General features: G+C 34.1%; 3 protein-coding genes across 3 annotated transcripts; 2 read left to right on the forward strand and 1 right to left on the reverse strand.

The window, feature by feature from the left end:
- Nucleotides 1–717: 717 nt before the first annotated feature.
- LOC131849350 (titin) lies at nucleotides 718–5,705 on the forward strand. The gene is made up of 3 exons (XM_059199413.1): nucleotides 718–841; nucleotides 1,191–2,618; nucleotides 4,059–5,705. Exons 1-3 carry the CDS (start codon nucleotides 772–774, stop codon nucleotides 5,699–5,701), a joined length of 3,141 nt encoding a protein of 1,046 aa, XP_059055396.1. The 5' UTR covers nucleotides 718–771; the 3' UTR covers nucleotides 5,702–5,705.
- A 209-nt stretch (nucleotides 5,706–5,914) lies between these two features.
- Nucleotides 5,915–7,643, forward strand: LOC131849352 (cytosol aminopeptidase-like). The gene has a single exon (XM_059199415.1). The coding sequence runs from the start codon at nucleotides 5,924–5,926 to the stop codon at nucleotides 7,535–7,537; it is 1,614 nt and encodes a 537-aa protein (XP_059055398.1). The 5' UTR covers nucleotides 5,915–5,923; the 3' UTR covers nucleotides 7,538–7,643.
- Nucleotides 7,644–10,602: 2,959 nt separating this feature from the next.
- LOC131849351 (glycosyltransferase 25 family member) lies at nucleotides 10,603–18,677 on the reverse strand. The gene is made up of 9 exons (XM_059199414.1): nucleotides 18,292–18,677; nucleotides 17,417–17,648; nucleotides 15,858–15,973; nucleotides 15,157–15,383; nucleotides 14,109–14,493; nucleotides 13,173–13,230; nucleotides 12,677–12,798; nucleotides 11,941–12,138; nucleotides 10,603–11,260 (listed from the first exon to the last, which is right to left on the reverse strand). Exons 1-9 carry the CDS (start codon nucleotides 18,483–18,485, stop codon nucleotides 11,089–11,091), a joined length of 1,704 nt encoding a protein of 567 aa, XP_059055397.1. The 5' UTR covers nucleotides 18,486–18,677; the 3' UTR covers nucleotides 10,603–11,088.
- Nucleotides 18,678–18,797: the final 120 nt, after the last annotated feature.

Consider the following 18,797-nt stretch of genomic DNA (forward strand, 5'->3'; position numbering starts at 1 on the left):
AAACTAAATAGAAAATCACTTGGTAAAAGTGGTAGTCGGTAAGCTAATCCTTCTCTAGTTGCGACATTTAGATTTTATGTATGTTGTTAAACTAGTAGTTGTTAACGGTAGACGTTGACGGGTAGCAGTGTAAACAGACAGGATTGGGATGAACGCAATAAAGTTACGAAACTTTAAACTTTCACAATAATGATGAAATACACAGACAACTAGCACCATCTAGTTTGCAGACGTCTAAATAACATTGCACACTGACATCTTACAGAAACGTGTAAGATTTTTTGGCAATGATTTTGAGAGACACGTACACACAATTAGCATACAACTGTTTTACATTGACGTGATTTTTGGAATAAGTAACAGATGGCGTTTACTGGTACAAATAAAAAGCAATAAATATATACACATTACAGTGATAGTCTCTATTTCAATATTACACACATGATACATTAATAAACGTATGGAACTATTCTCTTATTTGGTTCACTAACATATAACACGATAAATTAATTACTTCAGTAAAAACCTATTACTGTTTGGCATTTGTGCTTGTTGTTCAAATTTATGATGAGCATAGATCGATAGCTGCGCCAAAGGTCGTAACCTACCGGTAATCATTAATGAAACGTATCGATCAAACATCAAGATCGCATCCGGGCGGGCGGCGGCTGCGCGAAGTTATTCCAAGCGCGGGCGGCGCTGGGCGCGGGGGCGCGGGGGCGCGGGTGAGAGCTCCCTGCGATCAGTGTGTCGGCGCGCGCCGCCGCCGCCATGGGCAACCAACATTCAGCCTCACACGCCTCTCTAAAGCCCAGGAAGAACGTGCACTGGAAATCCGCAGGTAACCATCTTTACACTCGACTACGAAACCGAACCGTCGTTTCACTCCTACCACACCTGTCGTACGCACACTGAGGCCCCTGTCTACATTTCTATTTTTAAAAAGACTGCCCGCTGCGATTCCTAAAGCGTGGCACAACAAAACAAATCGTAAGACCGTCGGCGTTCATGTAACGATTATCACGCATCTAATTTTGTTAAGAGTTTTATGCCAAATTACTTCACTCGGCTAGTTATCCTCGATTCATACTTAATGTTTTATATATCAACAGTCATCTGTCGATTTTCAGTCGTCTGAAATAAATTACAAGTCCTACCTTTATTACAACTTTAAAATTATGTTATTCCAGGGCGGCCGGCAGCACCAGGAAAACCGGATATTATTCCGATATTAACTGATGATGAACCGAATGCGATCACGCTGAAATGGACGCCGGCAGCCCACGATGGGGGTGCCCCTTTACAGGGTTATCAAGTAGAATGCAATAGGCTTGGCTCAGCTGACTGGATTCGCACTGCGCCACCTGTCGTAGTTCGCCCTGAGTTGGTTCTCAGTGGCCTCGAGCCTCCGCATCGCTATCAGTTCCGTGTTGCAGCTCTGAATGGTGTCGGTCGCTCCGAATACAGCGAATTATCTGACGTCCTCACCGTCAGCTTCGAACGAGGCGCCCAAGAAGCACCCATTTTTCTTGAGCATCTGAATGATATTACCGCACTTGAGAATGACAAAACGGAGTTCCGTGTTACTTTCACTGGTGCGCCAACACCCACCATCGCTTGGTTTAAAGATGACTATGAAATATTCAGTAGCAGACGCACGGCGATCACGACCACAGAGTCAAACAGTGTACTCGTGTTTCACCAAACTCTCGCAAGTGATGAAGGTGAAATAAAATGCACTGCAACCAACCGAGTAGGACATGCAGTCACAAAAGCGCGCCTCGCTCTAGAAGCGGCACCAAAATTGCGTTATCCACGACAATACGAAGATGGTTTGTTATACGAAATAAACGAAACTGTATATTTAAAAACGACAATCGTGGGTAAACCTACTCCTACTATTGAATGGAGACACGACGGTCAACCCATAGTCGTCGACGAACGAGTGGAAATTTCAAATTCTCCCAAATTCTCTGTGCTAAAAATTCATTCAGCAAGAAGGAGCGATCGAGGGGAATACCAAATACATGCAAGAAACAATATAGGTGAGGATATAGCAGCGTTTTTGGTAACAATAACTGCACCGCCAGACCCGCCGAGGCGTGTTTCTGTCACGCGTCAAGTTGACAAATCAGTTACATTAGATTGGGAGCCACCGGAGGACGATGGAGGTTGTCGCATCGGCAACTATGTTGTCGAATATTATCGCAGCGGTTGGAACGTATGGCTAAAAGCTACCACAAGTCGAAAGACAAATGTGACCCTGTTTGATTTGATAGAAGGGAGCGAATACCGATTTCGTGTTAAAGCCGAAAGCCCATATGGCATGAGTGCGCCGAGTGTAGAGTCGGCACCAGTGAAAATACCAGGAAGAGCTGTGGACATGGAATTCTTAGCAGTGGAGTCTCGTATTATAAACGAAGTGCTGACACGAGAGGAAGGAGAGGAGCCACGAGTTTCGCCGGCTCCTCGCCGCAAGCGAGCACAGACCACAGCTCCTGAAGCAGCACCACCGGCGCGAATGATGCGTACCTCCCCAGCTAAAGACAAAGATCCTACCGGAAGCAGCGAGTTCATGCTCGTCCTCTACCCGGACAGCAAATCGGATGACAAAACCGGTAAGGAACTATATACCTACTATTATTTATTATGATTTTCCTACAAAACTATATAAATAACATAGAATCAAAGCGAGTAATAATTAATAATGCTAAGCGAGTTACGTCATTTTCATAAGACGCTGTAGTTAGTAGTTAATGTTTTTTCTATGTGTAGACCAGTACTATACGTGAATTCAAACAGTATTTTGATAAATATATGAAATATGAATTTGTTTTACTTATTTGTAATACTAATACAAGTAGAAATTATTGAGTAAAAACATTTGTCTCCTCAATTATGAATTAAATATTATTTGTTAGAACCGAACGAAATCATTAGTTAACAGATTTAGATCAGCTTATTTCGTGCTAACTATTTTAGTAAAAACAAAATGTTATATAAATTACAACCTATTTAGATGTAACGTTAATACATCTAGTAAGTAAACCTAGCCATTTATACATATGTGAGTACAAAAATTCCTTTTGTTAAGCATCATTAATTTTCTGTGGTCAATGATTAATATATATATTTTATGTGTGTATATATCGATCTCATAGATGAGTAATATATCTTTTATTAAAATAATATATTCTATATCATTATTATAAAAAAGTACATATTAGTAATTTACTCATTTTCCATGTTAACTTTAACTAAGCCAAATTTCATATGCCATCGGCCGCGTAATTGCTTTAAAAATGGATACCTACAAAGGTTTTGCTATGTATATAAATATAATAAAACATTGTAAGATTAAGTGAAACGTCTGAAAATTATCGAGTAAAAGGCAATTCGTTGTGAATATCGTTAGAACGGCTGTGCGCATATTTTTGGCCTATAAATACTCCCGGACGCACGCCGTGCTCGCTTGATTAGAACACCGGCTAACAAAACTAACAAAACTGTATTGTTAACTACGTTGCAGCTTATGCGAATACACGTACATATATCCATATCACTTTTTATAAACAACCATGCGAACTGTATCGTTTATATAATAAACGCAGAGCTTTCTGGTAGTATTAAATATATCGATAAGATTAAAAAAAAATGATTTTGACTAGCTGACCCGCTTAACTTCGTCTGTTTCACGTTTTCCCCGTTTTCACAACATTTTCATTACATCTTCGCTACTATTGGTTGCAGCGTGATGTTATGTAAGATTCCCCGGTAAATGGGCTATCCAACATCAAAAGAATATTCAAAATTTGATCAGTGGCTGCCTGAAACACAGCAACTTAGAATGTACCTCCTTATTAAAATTATATTTAATATTAGTATAGATAAACCCAATAGAATAGAAATAGACAATTTCTATAAATATCTTTAGCCTATTAAATTATTTGCCTATATATAGATAAAACATTACTATTACATGCAGAATATGTAATAGTAATGTTTATCTATATATGTGATTAATAAACTTCCTATATAAGTTATCTTTCAATTTTCAGAAAAGAGAAAGTCTTTCCAATTGGACTTGGAGGATGCTCTATCTCCGCCACCCATTTCTCTGTCAGCACCTGAGCTTAGTTCGCGTTGCATTATGCCTTTCAAGGCCCTCCGCAATGCTGTCAGCTCAACAGAACTCCTACATGAAAGAGCTATGGCACGATTTTATAAAGCCGTGGCTATGAAAGAAGAACAAACAAAACAAACTAAAGAGGATAAACCTAAAACTGACCACAATGCAGACATTCCGTACGACAATAGCCGCGATATAATAAACAACGATAATGAAACATTCACATCGCCATCAGAACCGATTCAAGCAAAACTAGTAATGCCAAATATAATTATCAAATCAGATTCTGTTGAAGATCGAGAATACGAATATAACTCGCGACAAGCTTCTCAAGATTCGGAAACGTCCGAAAACAGATGGCATCAAAATATATCATTCGATGAAGATTACACAGCGAGTACTGTGTCAACAGATGGAGATTATTCAGATGATGGTAGCTTAGATGGAGATTTAGATAGAAGAAGCCAGTACTCAAATGAAGAAGACACATACAATCCGAGAAATAAAGTATCTCGACCTTCTTCTCATGATGATCTAATGGAAGAAGAAGAAGAAGAGTCAGAAAGAGAAATACTAAAACCTCTACCTCTGCCCGATCCTAATTTTGTACCCAAACCGATATTGAAACGAAGGGACTTAGACATACCAGAAACTAAGCCTGTGCCCAATTTAACATCACAAAACTCAAACGAAAAACCAAAACTAGGAGAAATAAACATCAAAGAAGATAAACAAAAGAAAGATGACAAAATGAAGATATTCAAAAGAATTACTAAAATGCCAGTTCAGAAACCTTTCCAATTCCCGAAATTACTTTCTAAAAAGGAACCTCAAAAATTACCACAAGATAATTTACCTAACGACACAAACAAGAAGATTAACAAAATAGAGAAAGTTCAAGATAAAATTAGCGAGGAAGGTAGAACCGTAATAGATTATTATACTAATATTGTAAAAGAATATGGTGGTCAAAAGAAACCTGTGACACCTCTTTACCTAAACACGGAAGACTTGAAGAATGTTGCAGAAAAACAACAATATGTAGATGAAACAAGAACCAAAGAAAGGAAAACAGTTAAACCAAAAAAGACAATAGCCAATAAAACGAATGATATCAAAACGCCGGTAAATAAAAATAAAACTGCCAATTCCATTACAAAACCTAAACCGAAACAGGTACCTAATATGGAAAAACCAAAATTAATAAAAAAAGAAAAACTAACAACGCGTAATTCTATAGATAAACAAAATAATTCCGAGGAAACACAAAACAGAAAATGTACCCAACAAATAGTTTTGAAAAAAACTGAACGAGCAACTATTGTAATACCTATAGATTATCAAGAGCTAGAGGAAAAGGCTAAAGTAACTGTAAGATCTGCAATCGATTACATGGTAGATATGTGCCTACTGCTTTTAGCTTTCTGGGTTTATTTCTTTAAAGATGAGAGACTGGCAATCCCTTTCCTGATACTCATTATCTATCGGCAGTTGCAAGAAACACTTTTATCAAATATACCAGAGTGGGTTAAGCGCCACACTCCAAGTTGGATCAAGAAAAAAACTTCCTGACCTTTTCCAAAAGACATATTGTGCGATAATTTGATTGTACTGTGAACATGTATGTTGTGTGATATTGTGATTTACTTAATTATGTAATATAAACTACTCATGTTGTCTAAATGAGTTGCAAATTTGTTCTAATAAAAAGTGAAAACATCTAAAACTAGTTGGTTATGCAGTCATATTTTTAAGTCTATTATTTTTGAAAATCTGTTTTTTACAAAATTTATTATGTTAGATCTTCGGATCGGTGCACGTTATCTGTATCAAAAATGTACGCGCCTGATATCTCAATTCCGGATTCCACAATGTGATTGGGTGCCTGTGAATCCACCACGTACAGTTATAGATCCCAAGGCATGTATTCATCGAGACAAAGGACTCATTCTGGGTATATATTATAATGAAAATGTGAAAGGCGAAGCAGCGATTCTTACTGCTAGCGCTGAGAAATACAACCAAAAAGTAGGTGGAAAACTATGGGAAGTGTTAAAACTGACTCCTACACCAAAATTAGGTGAACATAGAATATTTTATGATTTAGATCCTGAATTTGCATACGTTGCCGTAACAGGCCTTGGTTCCGAATGTTTATCATTTAATCCAACGGAGCAATTGGATGAAAATAAAGAAGCTATACGAGTAGCTGCAGGCGTAGGAGCTAAAGCTCTACGCCCGCTCAATCCTAAAAGCATTCACGTGGAGTCCTTCGGAAATGCAGAAGCAGCAGCAGAGGGTGCAGCACTTGCAATTTGGCAATTTCAGGAATATAGAAATTCTACACAACAAAGAAAAATTCCATTATCTACCCTTCAACTTTACGATGACTGCGATTTTTTGGGTTGGAAAATTGGAAAAAGGAAAGCGGAAGCCCAAAATTTAGCCAGATATCTGCAAGAAATGCCCGCGAATATATTGAATCCAACCTCTTTTGCGAAAATCGCTGTAGATCTCTTATGTGAACTTGATATAAACGTAGAAGTGAAAACACAAGGTTGGGCAATAAGTCACGAAATGGGTGGATTTGTAGCTATAGGGAAATCGTCAGTACAACCTCCCTTGTATGTAGAAATCAGTTATTTTGGAGCCGATGAATGTACTAGACCGATAATACTTATAGGTAAAGGGGTTACATTTGATAGCGGAAGCTTAGATTTAAAGCCACCGGAAGAATTAAGATACATGAAAGGTGACATGGCTGGAGCGGCTTGTGTTTTAGCTACCACAAGAGCTGCGGCGAGATTAAAATTACCTGTCAACATAAGAGGCATACTGCCATTATGCGAGTTAATGCCCAACGGAAACAGTCCAAAATTTGGTGACGTGGTTTACAGCGCCAATGATAAAACAATACACGTAAGACTTCCATCGAGAGAGGGCAGACTTCTCATAGCTGACAGTTTAGTGTACGCAAGAAACTACTGGCCAAAATTTATTGTCGACATTGGTACTATGTCAAAAGAGTTAGTGCATACCTTGGATGGGGCCGCATGTGCTTGTTATACTAACTCAGAGGAGTTATTCTGTTACACTGAATCAGCGAGCAGCCAGACAGGGGATAGGATCTGGAGAATGCCACTTTGGAAGTTCTACGAAGACCGTGTATTGGACTGCCAAACTGCAGACGTTGCAAATACAGGCCGACACGAGTATGGTGACTCGCCAACTTGCGCCGCCTTCCTAAAGCAGTTTATTTGTGACAGCAAATGGGTCCATTTCGATACTTACAACGTTGCATATAGCAAAGGACGCGATTTCCCATACTTGAGCCGCGGAATGACGGGTCGGCCTACGAGAACAATAATAGAACTCATAACACAGTTATTGGCAGACAAAAAAATATAACAATATTGTAATTTGTAACTTGTATAATCGAATTTAATTTTTTATAAGTAAGAAACAAATTTTCTTAAATTGTGACATTTGACGAATAATAAACATTTTAACAGTTTGAATGATTTTATTAAATCCCTGACATAAGTATTTTGTTTTATAAACGTAATCACATTATTGTAGTATGATCGCGCTTATTAATTAGAGACGTTTTCTAGCATATACACGATAACATTCAATAAACTTCTCCACCGTATCCTGACATTTAAGAGATTCATGACTGTGACACCGATAGCAGCGTTCGACAGCAAGCCTCAGCTTTTCGCAAGGGTTATTCACACAGTAATTTTTAGACGACAGTGAATCCATCATTGGGTCTTAAGCCAGAACAAAAGTGGTTGTATCGTCGATCCTTATAATTACACCAACTTTGCAGACCAAATCACTATTACTTCTTTCATTAGTCGTCTTGTTATATACTTTTTTAGAAATATACAATTTCTTACAAATTTCTTCACCATAATAGATTCTAGACAGAACACCGCAATTTTTGAAGTTATTTCAAATCAGTAATTGAATGGATGTCATAATCTGATGGGTGCAATCGTATTGGCAATGAAAAGGCTTCATTGATTGTTACAATATTTTATAATTTGCATAAAAACATTTGACTTATAACATTCAATATATTATGGCACAATATCTTAGCAGTTGTGTCAATCGTAGTTAGACAATTGTAAATTGACCACTTATAAAAACTAACACTAGTATTAATTCATTAAAATTACATACATAAACCAACATGAATAAAAACTAAGCAGGCAGGTCGAAGAATAGAGTTTTACAAATGAAAATACACAATATCTTTGCAAATTACTTATAAACATACATATTAAAAGAGCTATATGGTAAATTACATTTGAAAATAAAATGCACTATGAAAGTTTTATATCTATGAAAACATTTTAAATATCGATATTGGATATTATCTTCTTATTGGACACGAGATATAGATTTATTTAAAAAACAATAGAATGGCAAACAAAATGACGCCAGTGTACATGAACACAACTATGGTAATAACATTATCATGTTACGCCGTAGTACCGCTGCGTTACCGTTCCAGAGGACAAGATGTCATACCGCTTCTCCTGTTATTTAGTTAAATTACACGATTTTCAGTACTGACTTCTTATCTCTCATTTCAACTGAAATACAGCTTACAACGCAACCCACTTTCAACAAAATCCACCTTGTACTACTAAGGTATTTATTTATTAATCATCATCATCATCATCATTACCTTGCCTTTATTCCATTATTTGGTCTCGGCGCAGTATGTTCTCTTATTCCACTGATCTGTATTATTTTTTTATATTAATGATTAATATTTTTTAATCTTATATATGTAATAATAATCTGAGGACAATTCACATAGTGCAGTCTGGTATATATATAATATATAATAGTATATAATTAAAATAGTTACCTATTCATTATTAAACTATTAGAATGAGTGATGTAAACAGTATTTCTTTTGCTTACAATATGTTTAATGTTACTGTTGTAGGTATAAAGTTCATCAATAATAAAAATTTCACATTTAGCAACTGATCTGGCCACCACGTCGTTTATGAGCGACCTGCCATCTTCTTCCTTTGTATAGTATAGGAACTGCTTGTCAGTACATTATTAAATTATACAAATTATATTTGTAATCTAAATTATTCTAATATATTTTTGGTATTAATAGAGAGAATTATAAAGTTATTTAATTATGACCACAAATAACTTCATTCATGTTATTTTAATTATTGATTAATTTTATTCATAAATGGAATCCCTTCCAAACAGGATTTGCATATAATAAAATTAACGACCAATTAAATGTATTTTAATAATTATTAGTAATAGAGGATATAGTTATTACGGTAATGATTATATCATTACCGTAATAACTAACTATACTTGCATATACAGCAATTAGAATGTAATTTTCTATTTAAGAATTTCTAGAAATACATTATGAAAGAAATAGAATGACTGTATTTTGCATTTATCGTTAGTATATACGTATTACTAATAAAATAGCATATGGCAACATATTATACATATAATAATGACAACATAATTATATGTTGCAACACTGAGTATATATAAAAATACTCTTTATTGCTTAATCGTTCCAATGACATTGAAAGTAACATAGCTAGCTTTCTAATCGATAAAAAATATTAAAAAGTTACCTACTTATATAAGAATAATGAAAATACTCTGTTGTATTTCACAATAAAGCATATACATTCAAAAAATATTAATATAGCTATATACGCAAATACATTTGTCAGTAATATTTATCTTATGAATAATTGACTATATTCTTTATTGACTTTTGGAATGTACATAGATATATTTGAGTATTTAAAAATATTCTCAGTATCATCAAATATTTTTTTTAAAATAATATCAAATATAACTATAATTGTCACATTTAGGCGCGATAAAAATAAAGGCACAGAAAATGGCCACACATGAATAAACAGCCGATAATAGTTCATCTTATTACCTAATTATTTATGGCAATATAATATTTCAAACGTAATATTTTATGTTTAATTCGTGGTATACATTAAAAATTACAAGTGACAGAATTCCGCACAAAAATCAAAACTGTGATTAATTATAGTGAATCAATTTTATAACAATTTTTATCAAAAATCAGTAGTTCCGTATAAGGAAGTTACCGAGACAAAATAAAGAGATATTCATGAGACAGACTAAATATACTTTATCAAACTTCACGCCAGAGCTATTTCAATATTTGCTCTAGGCAGAGAGAACTGAGTGGCTTTTATTCATTTACATATGTTTTGTTTAATTTACTTTCACAACTCGTCTCATGCATTCACAGTTCCAGAGATTCTTCACTCATTAGAATTAGAACATTCTACCTAATGTTGATATGTTGGTTTAATCTAACATAATACCACTACCCGTACAAACTAGTTAGTTTTAATCTTTTTCCATGGGAATTTCAGGATTTTTTTCCTATAGGACATAGGACATAGGACGTATCTATAATCTATGTATACATACATATTATAAAACAAAGTACTCCACTGTGTCTGTCTATATATTACCAATAATCTGGTTTAATGAACAGAGTGGTTCCTGCGAAAGGTGCAGGTGTATAATTTGTTAAAATATGTGTAAATCAATCGAAATTCCCACGGGTCACTAGTATAGACAAATTCTTGTGCTTGAATGAATGGACTTCATGTACTCGTCTCATTTTAGTTTCAGTGCGGTCGTATGCTTTATAATTATTCTATTTAATATCGATGATATTTAGGCATAGTTATATAAAATATAAATAAACTAAGATTTCACAGTTCTCGCTTGACGGTATTATCTCAGTATCTACACTAACCTCGAGTTCTCAGCGCCGCTCTCTATTATGCTTTCTATTTTTGCGCCACTTTTTACCTGCTATTGTGCATCATGATTTATTTCTTATAAAATCGATACATTTTAGGTATGACTTACGTACAATAACTAACATTTCAGAGTTCATGCTTGATAGCGTTGTCATGCTGGTCGATTTCGATGATATTAGAGTCCTCGGTGTCGCTTATGTAGCCTTCCTCGCCTGTATAATGGATTGGGAAGGCCAGAAGCGGAGCAGCTGATAGTGCGATTAAGTTACGATTCGGGAAGTGAGCTTTCCATGTGTCACTGAAAATGTTTATAAATATTAATAAACAAAAGATTATTTGTAAACTTTATTCACACATACTCGATGTCCGTAGTGTGAATACACATACATAAATGTAAGTTCCACGTCCTATCAGGGGAGCCGTCAGCTTTATTGGTATGTTGATGAAAATTGTGACATTACACTATTCTCAAATATGAACAGATGTGACAAGGATGAGGGGGAGACGAAAAACGATGAAATTTGTATGACCAAATTTATTTATGGTGGTGATATGACGTATTTCAGACGCCAAGTATTTTGTACTTTATACTTTGTATTTTGTGTTTCGGTTATTGAGTGAGATAATGCAGTGAAATTACAGGAAGAGGCATGACCTCTATATATCTATAACTAACAACTAACACAGCGCCATTTAGTCCCAGCGTAAGCAGAGCTTGTTCTATGAGTACTAGACAACTGATATAAATACTTATTTTTTTAATGTATATACATAATGTACATACAAGAATGCGAATCAGACTCATGATTACTGACCGTCAGCAGTAAAGTGGTTTGACCGTAGATCGCAGGGCTATTCAAATAGATGTCCATGTATATAGACATCAATGCCATCAGATGTGCATTTAGCTTTATTGCCCTTCCAATTACATCAGCATATATATAATATATTTCTCTCTACAAAACCAGGACTACTTACTTGGGGTGTTGGTCGAACATGATGGGCAGGAATTCATCTACCGGTAACACTTTTGTCAACGGACGGGCATCTAGCAACTTCTTAGCACCTCTCTCGCTGATCAGGTACCCAAGCGTCCAGTAGGAGTACAGCGGCCGAGTAGTATGGTCTGTCACATATTGCTCCTCGCCTTTTAGCAGTATCTTCCTGCCTATATAACTAAATGTTGAGAAAATCTAAATTAGTATGTGTATATATGCGTGATGTATAGGTACAAATAAAGTTGTGGGTCTGAATGGTGTAGCGGTAACACATTACTCTCACTGTCGCAGGTTCGATCCCTATACCATATACATTTGTATTAATGAAGTACTTTGTACATCTGGCATGGACTTGGTGACATGGTGAACTGGGTTTTTTATATAAAAAATATACATTATTATTGTACGCTACGTCACACACATATAATGCTCACACGTATCATTTTCCGTTCAGTACACCAAATACTCACAAGCAAGCATCAGTCCACACTCCATCATCGTGTACTCAATAAATCAAGATGGAAAGCAACCAGGACTTATTATTTATACATCATAGCATCCTGATTGCGTGGGTCACTGCAGACTCATCCAGGCATCATACATAAATGTACATGCGGTTTTTATTATATAAATTTTATACCATAATATTATGATATATAGATGGAAACCTTTAAATATAGTGAATTACGGCAGTAATAACACAGTAAAATACTTACACAAGGTCCCATTCCAGATTTCTTATCTCATCCAATAATCGCAGGAACTTCTGTCGAAAATATGGAACGAAATGCACGTCATCCTCGAGCACTAATGCTGTAGAATGATGCTTTTCAACAATCTGTAAGAAATGATCACTATACACTACCTAGATGATCATTGTATTGGCTTTATTCAATTATTTGAGGTCGGTGTCTGTTTATGTCATGTCTCTATTATATATACTATTAATATAATTACTATTGTCTCTCTTTGCTACCTTTTCACAACTACGCGACAAACAGATTCTAATGAAATTTAATATAAAGATACACTGTATAACGAGAAAAGATATGGGCTAACTTTTATCTCAAAACATAATACAGGCATTCATCCCGAGTGAGTGCGAAGTCTCAAGTTATCGTGAATAACAATCCTAAAGTAATTTATATTACAATAATTTCATTATACTGTAATGTAGTATCTTAACACATTTACAGTAAAATTATTTTTTACCTCTTTCCAAATGTAGTAGTGACTCAAGAAGCACCCAATCTCGCCCGCTTTCATCGGTCTAAAAATAATAAAATGAACAATTTCATTTCATAATTCAATTTTAAAAATATACATAAATAAACAAATCCACACACAAAATTATATACACCTAACACAATGACTTTAACAAAGAGAAACAATTTTTCAATGATCAAAAAACGTTGTTGTCTGCAAGCTTCTCAGTTCCACCTTTGATGATTAAGTTATTACACCGGTTGATGATGCTTAGCTTGTATTTCAAGTTGGGTTTCGTTTTATGTGTAATATAAGTGAGGTTACTGGATACGGAGGCAAGCTACTTAAGTAGTCCGAAATGGCTGCACATGGATAAGTATCAACTAATTTGTACCGATTTTAATTAATGTCTATATAACACACACTACGTACTATACTACACATACTACTACTAAATTCAAAACCGTCAAGTTAATTTTCCTGTAAAACCTTACAAAGAGAATACAACTTGACAGAATTTGGGAGCACAATACAATAATCCATTTGAATGGCAACCATACTTGACGGTGTCATGGTGGTCATATGATGATGACGTAATGTCCGTGGCAATAGTATCATTTTGCTTTTAATTATTTATTTGAACAACCATATACATAATCAGAACCAACACATTTTTATTCTTGTACGTCTTTTATAAACTCTTACAATATGTCAAATCTACCGTCAGTTCAGAGTGCTTTCGAGCTAAGAACTAAAACAACAAATAAAAAAGAACAAGAAACATAGGAGATAGTTGTTCTCACCATCAACTGAACCACTCCAGATCCATAAAAAAAACCATATAGTTCTACATTAATCTTTTAGAGTAAGTTTAACTGTCACCAGTAAAAGAACTTGATACATATGAAGTAACCTATACTTGTTAGCAGTAATATCAATTACCTTTTATGAAATGGATCCTCATAATCAGGCATTAAGGTGATTGAATACTCCTGTAGATCATCCAAATCAAGCTTCATTCCATCAACAGCTACAAAAAGCTTCGCATCTATACCAAGTTCCTTGAAGCTCATCTCCATAAGCTCTCTCTTTTCTGTTCTCCTCTCCAGATTGATCATATACACTTCACTGCACTTGAATTTTGAAGGTTTGGGGTAAGTTACAAACTCCTCTAAATGTTTGTTTAATGTTAAAGGCACTTTGCGACTAATTGCTTCTAACTTTATGTTCAGTAGTTGATCATAATCTTTTGATAACTCATCAGACTCCTCCAAAGGCACGAGTATGAAGCCATACAGTCTGTCATTGCATATGTTGAGACTGATACCTGCACATTACAATAATTTCTATTAATATTATTTCCTAACAATGCAGGACCCAATTGTACATGTGGCTTAGGCTAATGTTCAATTGTAAATGTAGAAAAATAAATAGTCTTTATCACAATAAGTCATCAAATAATGGATTTTTTCTTCTTGCACAGTTATTTCGCCTTTTCTATACTCTGTTAATTTTAAAGTGGTGCATATAACAATTAAAATGACAATACCCAGATAATAATAATGTTCGCACACACACACACACACACTCACACACTCACACACACTGCACTTACTTGGTTTCGGCCCGTAAGTGTGGAAAAAAAAACCACAAAATCGGAGAGAGTGAGACAATAGAGAGAAGAAAATTAATAATAATAATCTCAGGAAAATTCAGACAGCGCCATTTAGACCCAAGTTAAGCTAGCTAAAGCTTAACTTGTTATGGGTACTAGATCACTGATACATATACATAGATATTTTTATTATAAATACATACATATTATGCATAGATAACACCCAGACCGATACAAACAATCATACTCATGAATACAAATGTTTGTGCTGTGCGAGGAATCGAATCCGCGACCATCGGTCGTAAAACGGTGTGCTAGACCGCTAGACCACGGAGGTCGTCAAACATTTTATTTTGTAATAAAAAATATAAATACCATTCATTTTAGCACTGATTGCAAATGCGATGATATCATCATCAGGGCCCTTGTAGTCATTTATTTTGCGCGGATCGTACGTAAGAAAGTCCGACTCTTTTCTTCTAAGCGACACCAATACTGCTGTGTTTACCATAGGCACCTCATAACAGCCCTGCTTTTCTCGTCTCAAAATTTGTTCATAGTCATCTGTCCGTTGATAGTAGAACTTCTCTGTCATCCCACACCTGAAAAAGAAGAATATATCATTATAATGTAAATGAGAGTTTGACAGATGTGAGAGTACTGCCAAGCTACTTGCAATATTAGATCTCTTCCAGAAATAGTTCCACAGATTAAAAATTAAGGAGTTTATACAGCATAGGTAGAAAAATATGATTAGATTCAAGCAGAGTAATAATTATTTTTAATAATTAATTGTTAATTTTTTATCATACAAGTGTGTATATAACAGACAGTTGTGTCTTCAAGACGATAAGAACTGATCTTAATTAAAATTGATTTAAACATAAAATGATACCTTTTTACGTTGCACACATATTGGGTATCATTTACCTCAGATTTCAGATAGTATTACAAATGAGATAGTTTATAGAACTGTCTGTTTGATACACTATTACAGCTATTTAAATGGGAAATTATTTAAATTTCAGCATGCTCAAGCTCACATTTAAATATAAAGAAGCTTGGTAGTAGCTAACCAAAAATTGGAGTAGAGGCCATCAGACAAGAGCATTGGTGATGCCACTGTAACATTTTTGTTCACTAGGATTTTGAGGGTCAACTTCTCTGTTAGGAACACATCAGCGTCAACCATCTGTAAATGAGATAAAAATTTTGATTTATATCTAATAAACTAAACTGAATCGAAAATGTAAAATGAAACTCATTACTGTGTGAGTTTGTCTGTCTAGACTGTTATATATTATTTGTTTTAATTAATGTCAAGATATTCGTATTATTACAGTATTAGACAGAGGTATCAAATCACAATGATGTATTTAACATTTGTTACTTTTGTTATTGAATAATCAATGCTAATATTGTAAAGCTGAATAGTTTTTTGTTTGGTTAAACATGTTTATATTACATAAATATGTATAAATTGAAAACATATTTTTGTGTTGGATAAACTATTTATCCAGGAAGTCTGTATAAAATCATGCTACAACCAAGAGATAAAACAGCAATAAAAAGCTAGTCATAATAAAATGTAGGAAGCTAAAATTAAAATTTCATGCATTAACATTCCTTAATGACCTAAATCTAGAGATATTCAAAGTTCGACTAATTGTTTATCTTCTGACATCATTGTGTATTTGACACCATTATAATGTCAATGAACTTCATATATCAGGTCAGACTGTTCTATTCAGATGATATTTGTATATACATTATATTTTATGATGTCTATATTAAGAAGTATTCTTGGATAAATATTTTACCAGAAAGAATTTATCAAACCTTTTTTAAATAACGTTAGTGCAGGCAGAGTGAACCATTTCATTATTATCCATAAGAAAAAAATGGGACTGTGGATCAGGCCATGAGATTTTATTGTCAATGGTATTTTTAAGTGTAAAGTATAATAGTAAAATATTATAATTTTGACTTCAAGGTATAAATTTACAATGAAAATATTGGTAGTGTAGCACTTTCAGTTACTGTTTATTTATAACTCGGTTTATTTTTAATTATATCAAAATATATCATATATCAAAATATCACCTTGTTAACCTAAGTCCTAAACTAAAGAAATGTATATATTTAATAACTTATAGAAGTATTTAATAACTATCACAATGGATGACATTAAAAATAGAATAGAATAGAAAATTAATTATTCAAATACTCTTAATTTAAGTACTTTTGAATAGTCTAACAATTTTTTTTATCTACCACTCATTGGAAAGCTGTCTCATCAAAAGAAGAATGAGAAAGAAACTTGTGTGTTGGTCTTTTAAATAATCCTTGTAAGTTTACATTTACAAGTCGAAACATGTGAATACAAACTACCAAGCAGCACAAATTTTTTGGGTCAAATATAAATATCTAAAACAATAAGATTCAATCAGTCGTAGTGATAAGAGCAGACCAGTCCCAGTGATAAGAGCAGACCAGTCCCAGTGATAAGAGCAGACCAGTCCCTACAAGCAGCACTCATTCTCATCTGTCATACTCACAAGTATGACAGATGAGCCATCCAAAAAATACCATTGTTACAACTAAATAAAGCATGTTTTACAAAATCAATACTTACGAAAAGATAGTCAGCCCACATTTTCTTAGCAAACTCGAGACTTTCTTCTCTTAACTGTATAACATGTTTGAACCGGCCCTTACTCCAGTGTGTCGGAGACTTTTCGTCTGGGTGGAGGAGTCCGCTACTACTATTTGTGGTTATATAAACACCATTGTATTCTTTTGCATGCATCTCTGCCCATTTTTCTATGATGTTTTGACTGTTATCTTCATTGTAATCACTGTACATCCTGTTTACAAATTTATAATAAGAATGTTGTTAATTATAATTTTACTTAATTTCTAACTACTTATTCTAGGTGTTTCACTCACATAATATTGTATGTATCCTACTGCAAATTGTATATACATGGATTATAATTTAATTTATTGTTAACAATTTGCTACTTAGTTAAACAAACTTCCTTTTAAAATAATAGGCTATTTTCGTGAATGCTATCCAAAATATATTTAAATTCTAATAATTGATTTTTAATAAAAATTACATAATCAAGTAATAAAAAATAATATAAAGTCTTGTTCATACCTCATTTATTAATTTTACATGTTTAAATAGTTACAATAGAGGATGAAAAGGGATTGTTAGTAATGTGGACTAATACCCATTGTATAAATTGCTAGCACTGTACTATGGCAGATTAACCTGCATACAGTTCCCAATGGAAACCATCATATCCAGTGGGCAGGCAGATGTACAATTCCACTATCATCCATTAAAATAGTATATAATCATTTATTATTGTTTAACAAAACTAAATCAGTGTAGATAAACGATTCTTTTTAAATTAGATTGAAAAATTAGAAATTTACTACCAATTTACCAGAAGTTTCTAGAAGTACATAGTGGAAAAAACTTAAATATAATGAGCTTACCAGAGATATAGCCGGTCCTTCGGATAATCTAAATTATGAAGACACGATAAGAAATACGGTAATGTGTGTCCTTTATTGCGAACGAGTATCGATATTCCAATCGTAGGCCATTTGTAGTCAGGTACATCTTCGGAACAAATAGTTCTATTAAACGCGATAGAACATAGAAAAATAATCACTACAGCGTTTCGCATTATTTATTTTGGTTTATTATTCAATAAAGATTATATGGTATTAATTATTAATAATGCACTATTTTGTGTTGATACTTCTCTTTAAACCTAATATTTTTTAAACTTATTTTTTAGGCATTAGTGAGAATCGGTCAATAACCTATTGGAATCCACAAACTAAATACTGAAATACTGAATAAATGGTTAATGTGACATTTGATAAAGTTCAAGCAAGATGTCAATGGTGTTGCTTTATCGAAATAATTCATACACCTGCTCAAATATTCAGTTTACTTAAAATTCGTGGTTATATAAAAGACATACCATTTTTAT

This window comes from Achroia grisella, unplaced genomic scaffold (genome assembly GCF_030625045.1).
Source record: "Achroia grisella isolate CSIRO2021 unplaced genomic scaffold, CSIRO_AGI_Agris_v1 utg640, whole genome shotgun sequence".
NCBI lineage: Eukaryota > Metazoa > Arthropoda > Insecta > Lepidoptera > Pyralidae > Achroia > Achroia grisella.

Bases quoted from the DNA above. Each gene is read 5' to 3' on its own strand.
- LOC131849350 (XM_059199413.1), top strand. From the start codon at position 772: ATGGGCAACCAACATTCAGCCTCACACGCCTCTCTAAAGCCCAGGAAG. The intron at 842-1,190 runs GTAACCATCTTT...ATGTTATTCCAG, and splicing joins CGTGCACTGGAAATCCGCAG to GGCGGCCGGCAGCACCAGGA. The intron at 2,619-4,058 runs GTAAGGAACTAT...TTCAATTTTCAG, and splicing joins CAAATCGGATGACAAAACCG to AAAAGAGAAAGTCTTTCCAA.
- LOC131849352 (XM_059199415.1), top strand. From the start codon at position 5,924: ATGTTAGATCTTCGGATCGGTGCACGTTATCTGTATCAAAAATGTACG.
- LOC131849351 (XM_059199414.1), bottom strand. From the start codon at position 18,485: ATGCGAAACGCTGTAGTGATTATTTTTCTATGTTCTATCGCGTTTAAT. The intron at 15,384-15,857 runs GTTAGCTACTAC...CTTCTTTTTCAG, and splicing joins GGCCTCTACTCCAATTTTTG to GTGTGGGATGACAGAGAAGT. The intron at 12,139-12,676 runs GTAAGTATTTTA...CTCAACATTTAG, and splicing joins AATCTGGAATGGGACCTTGT to TTATATAGGCAGGAAGATAC.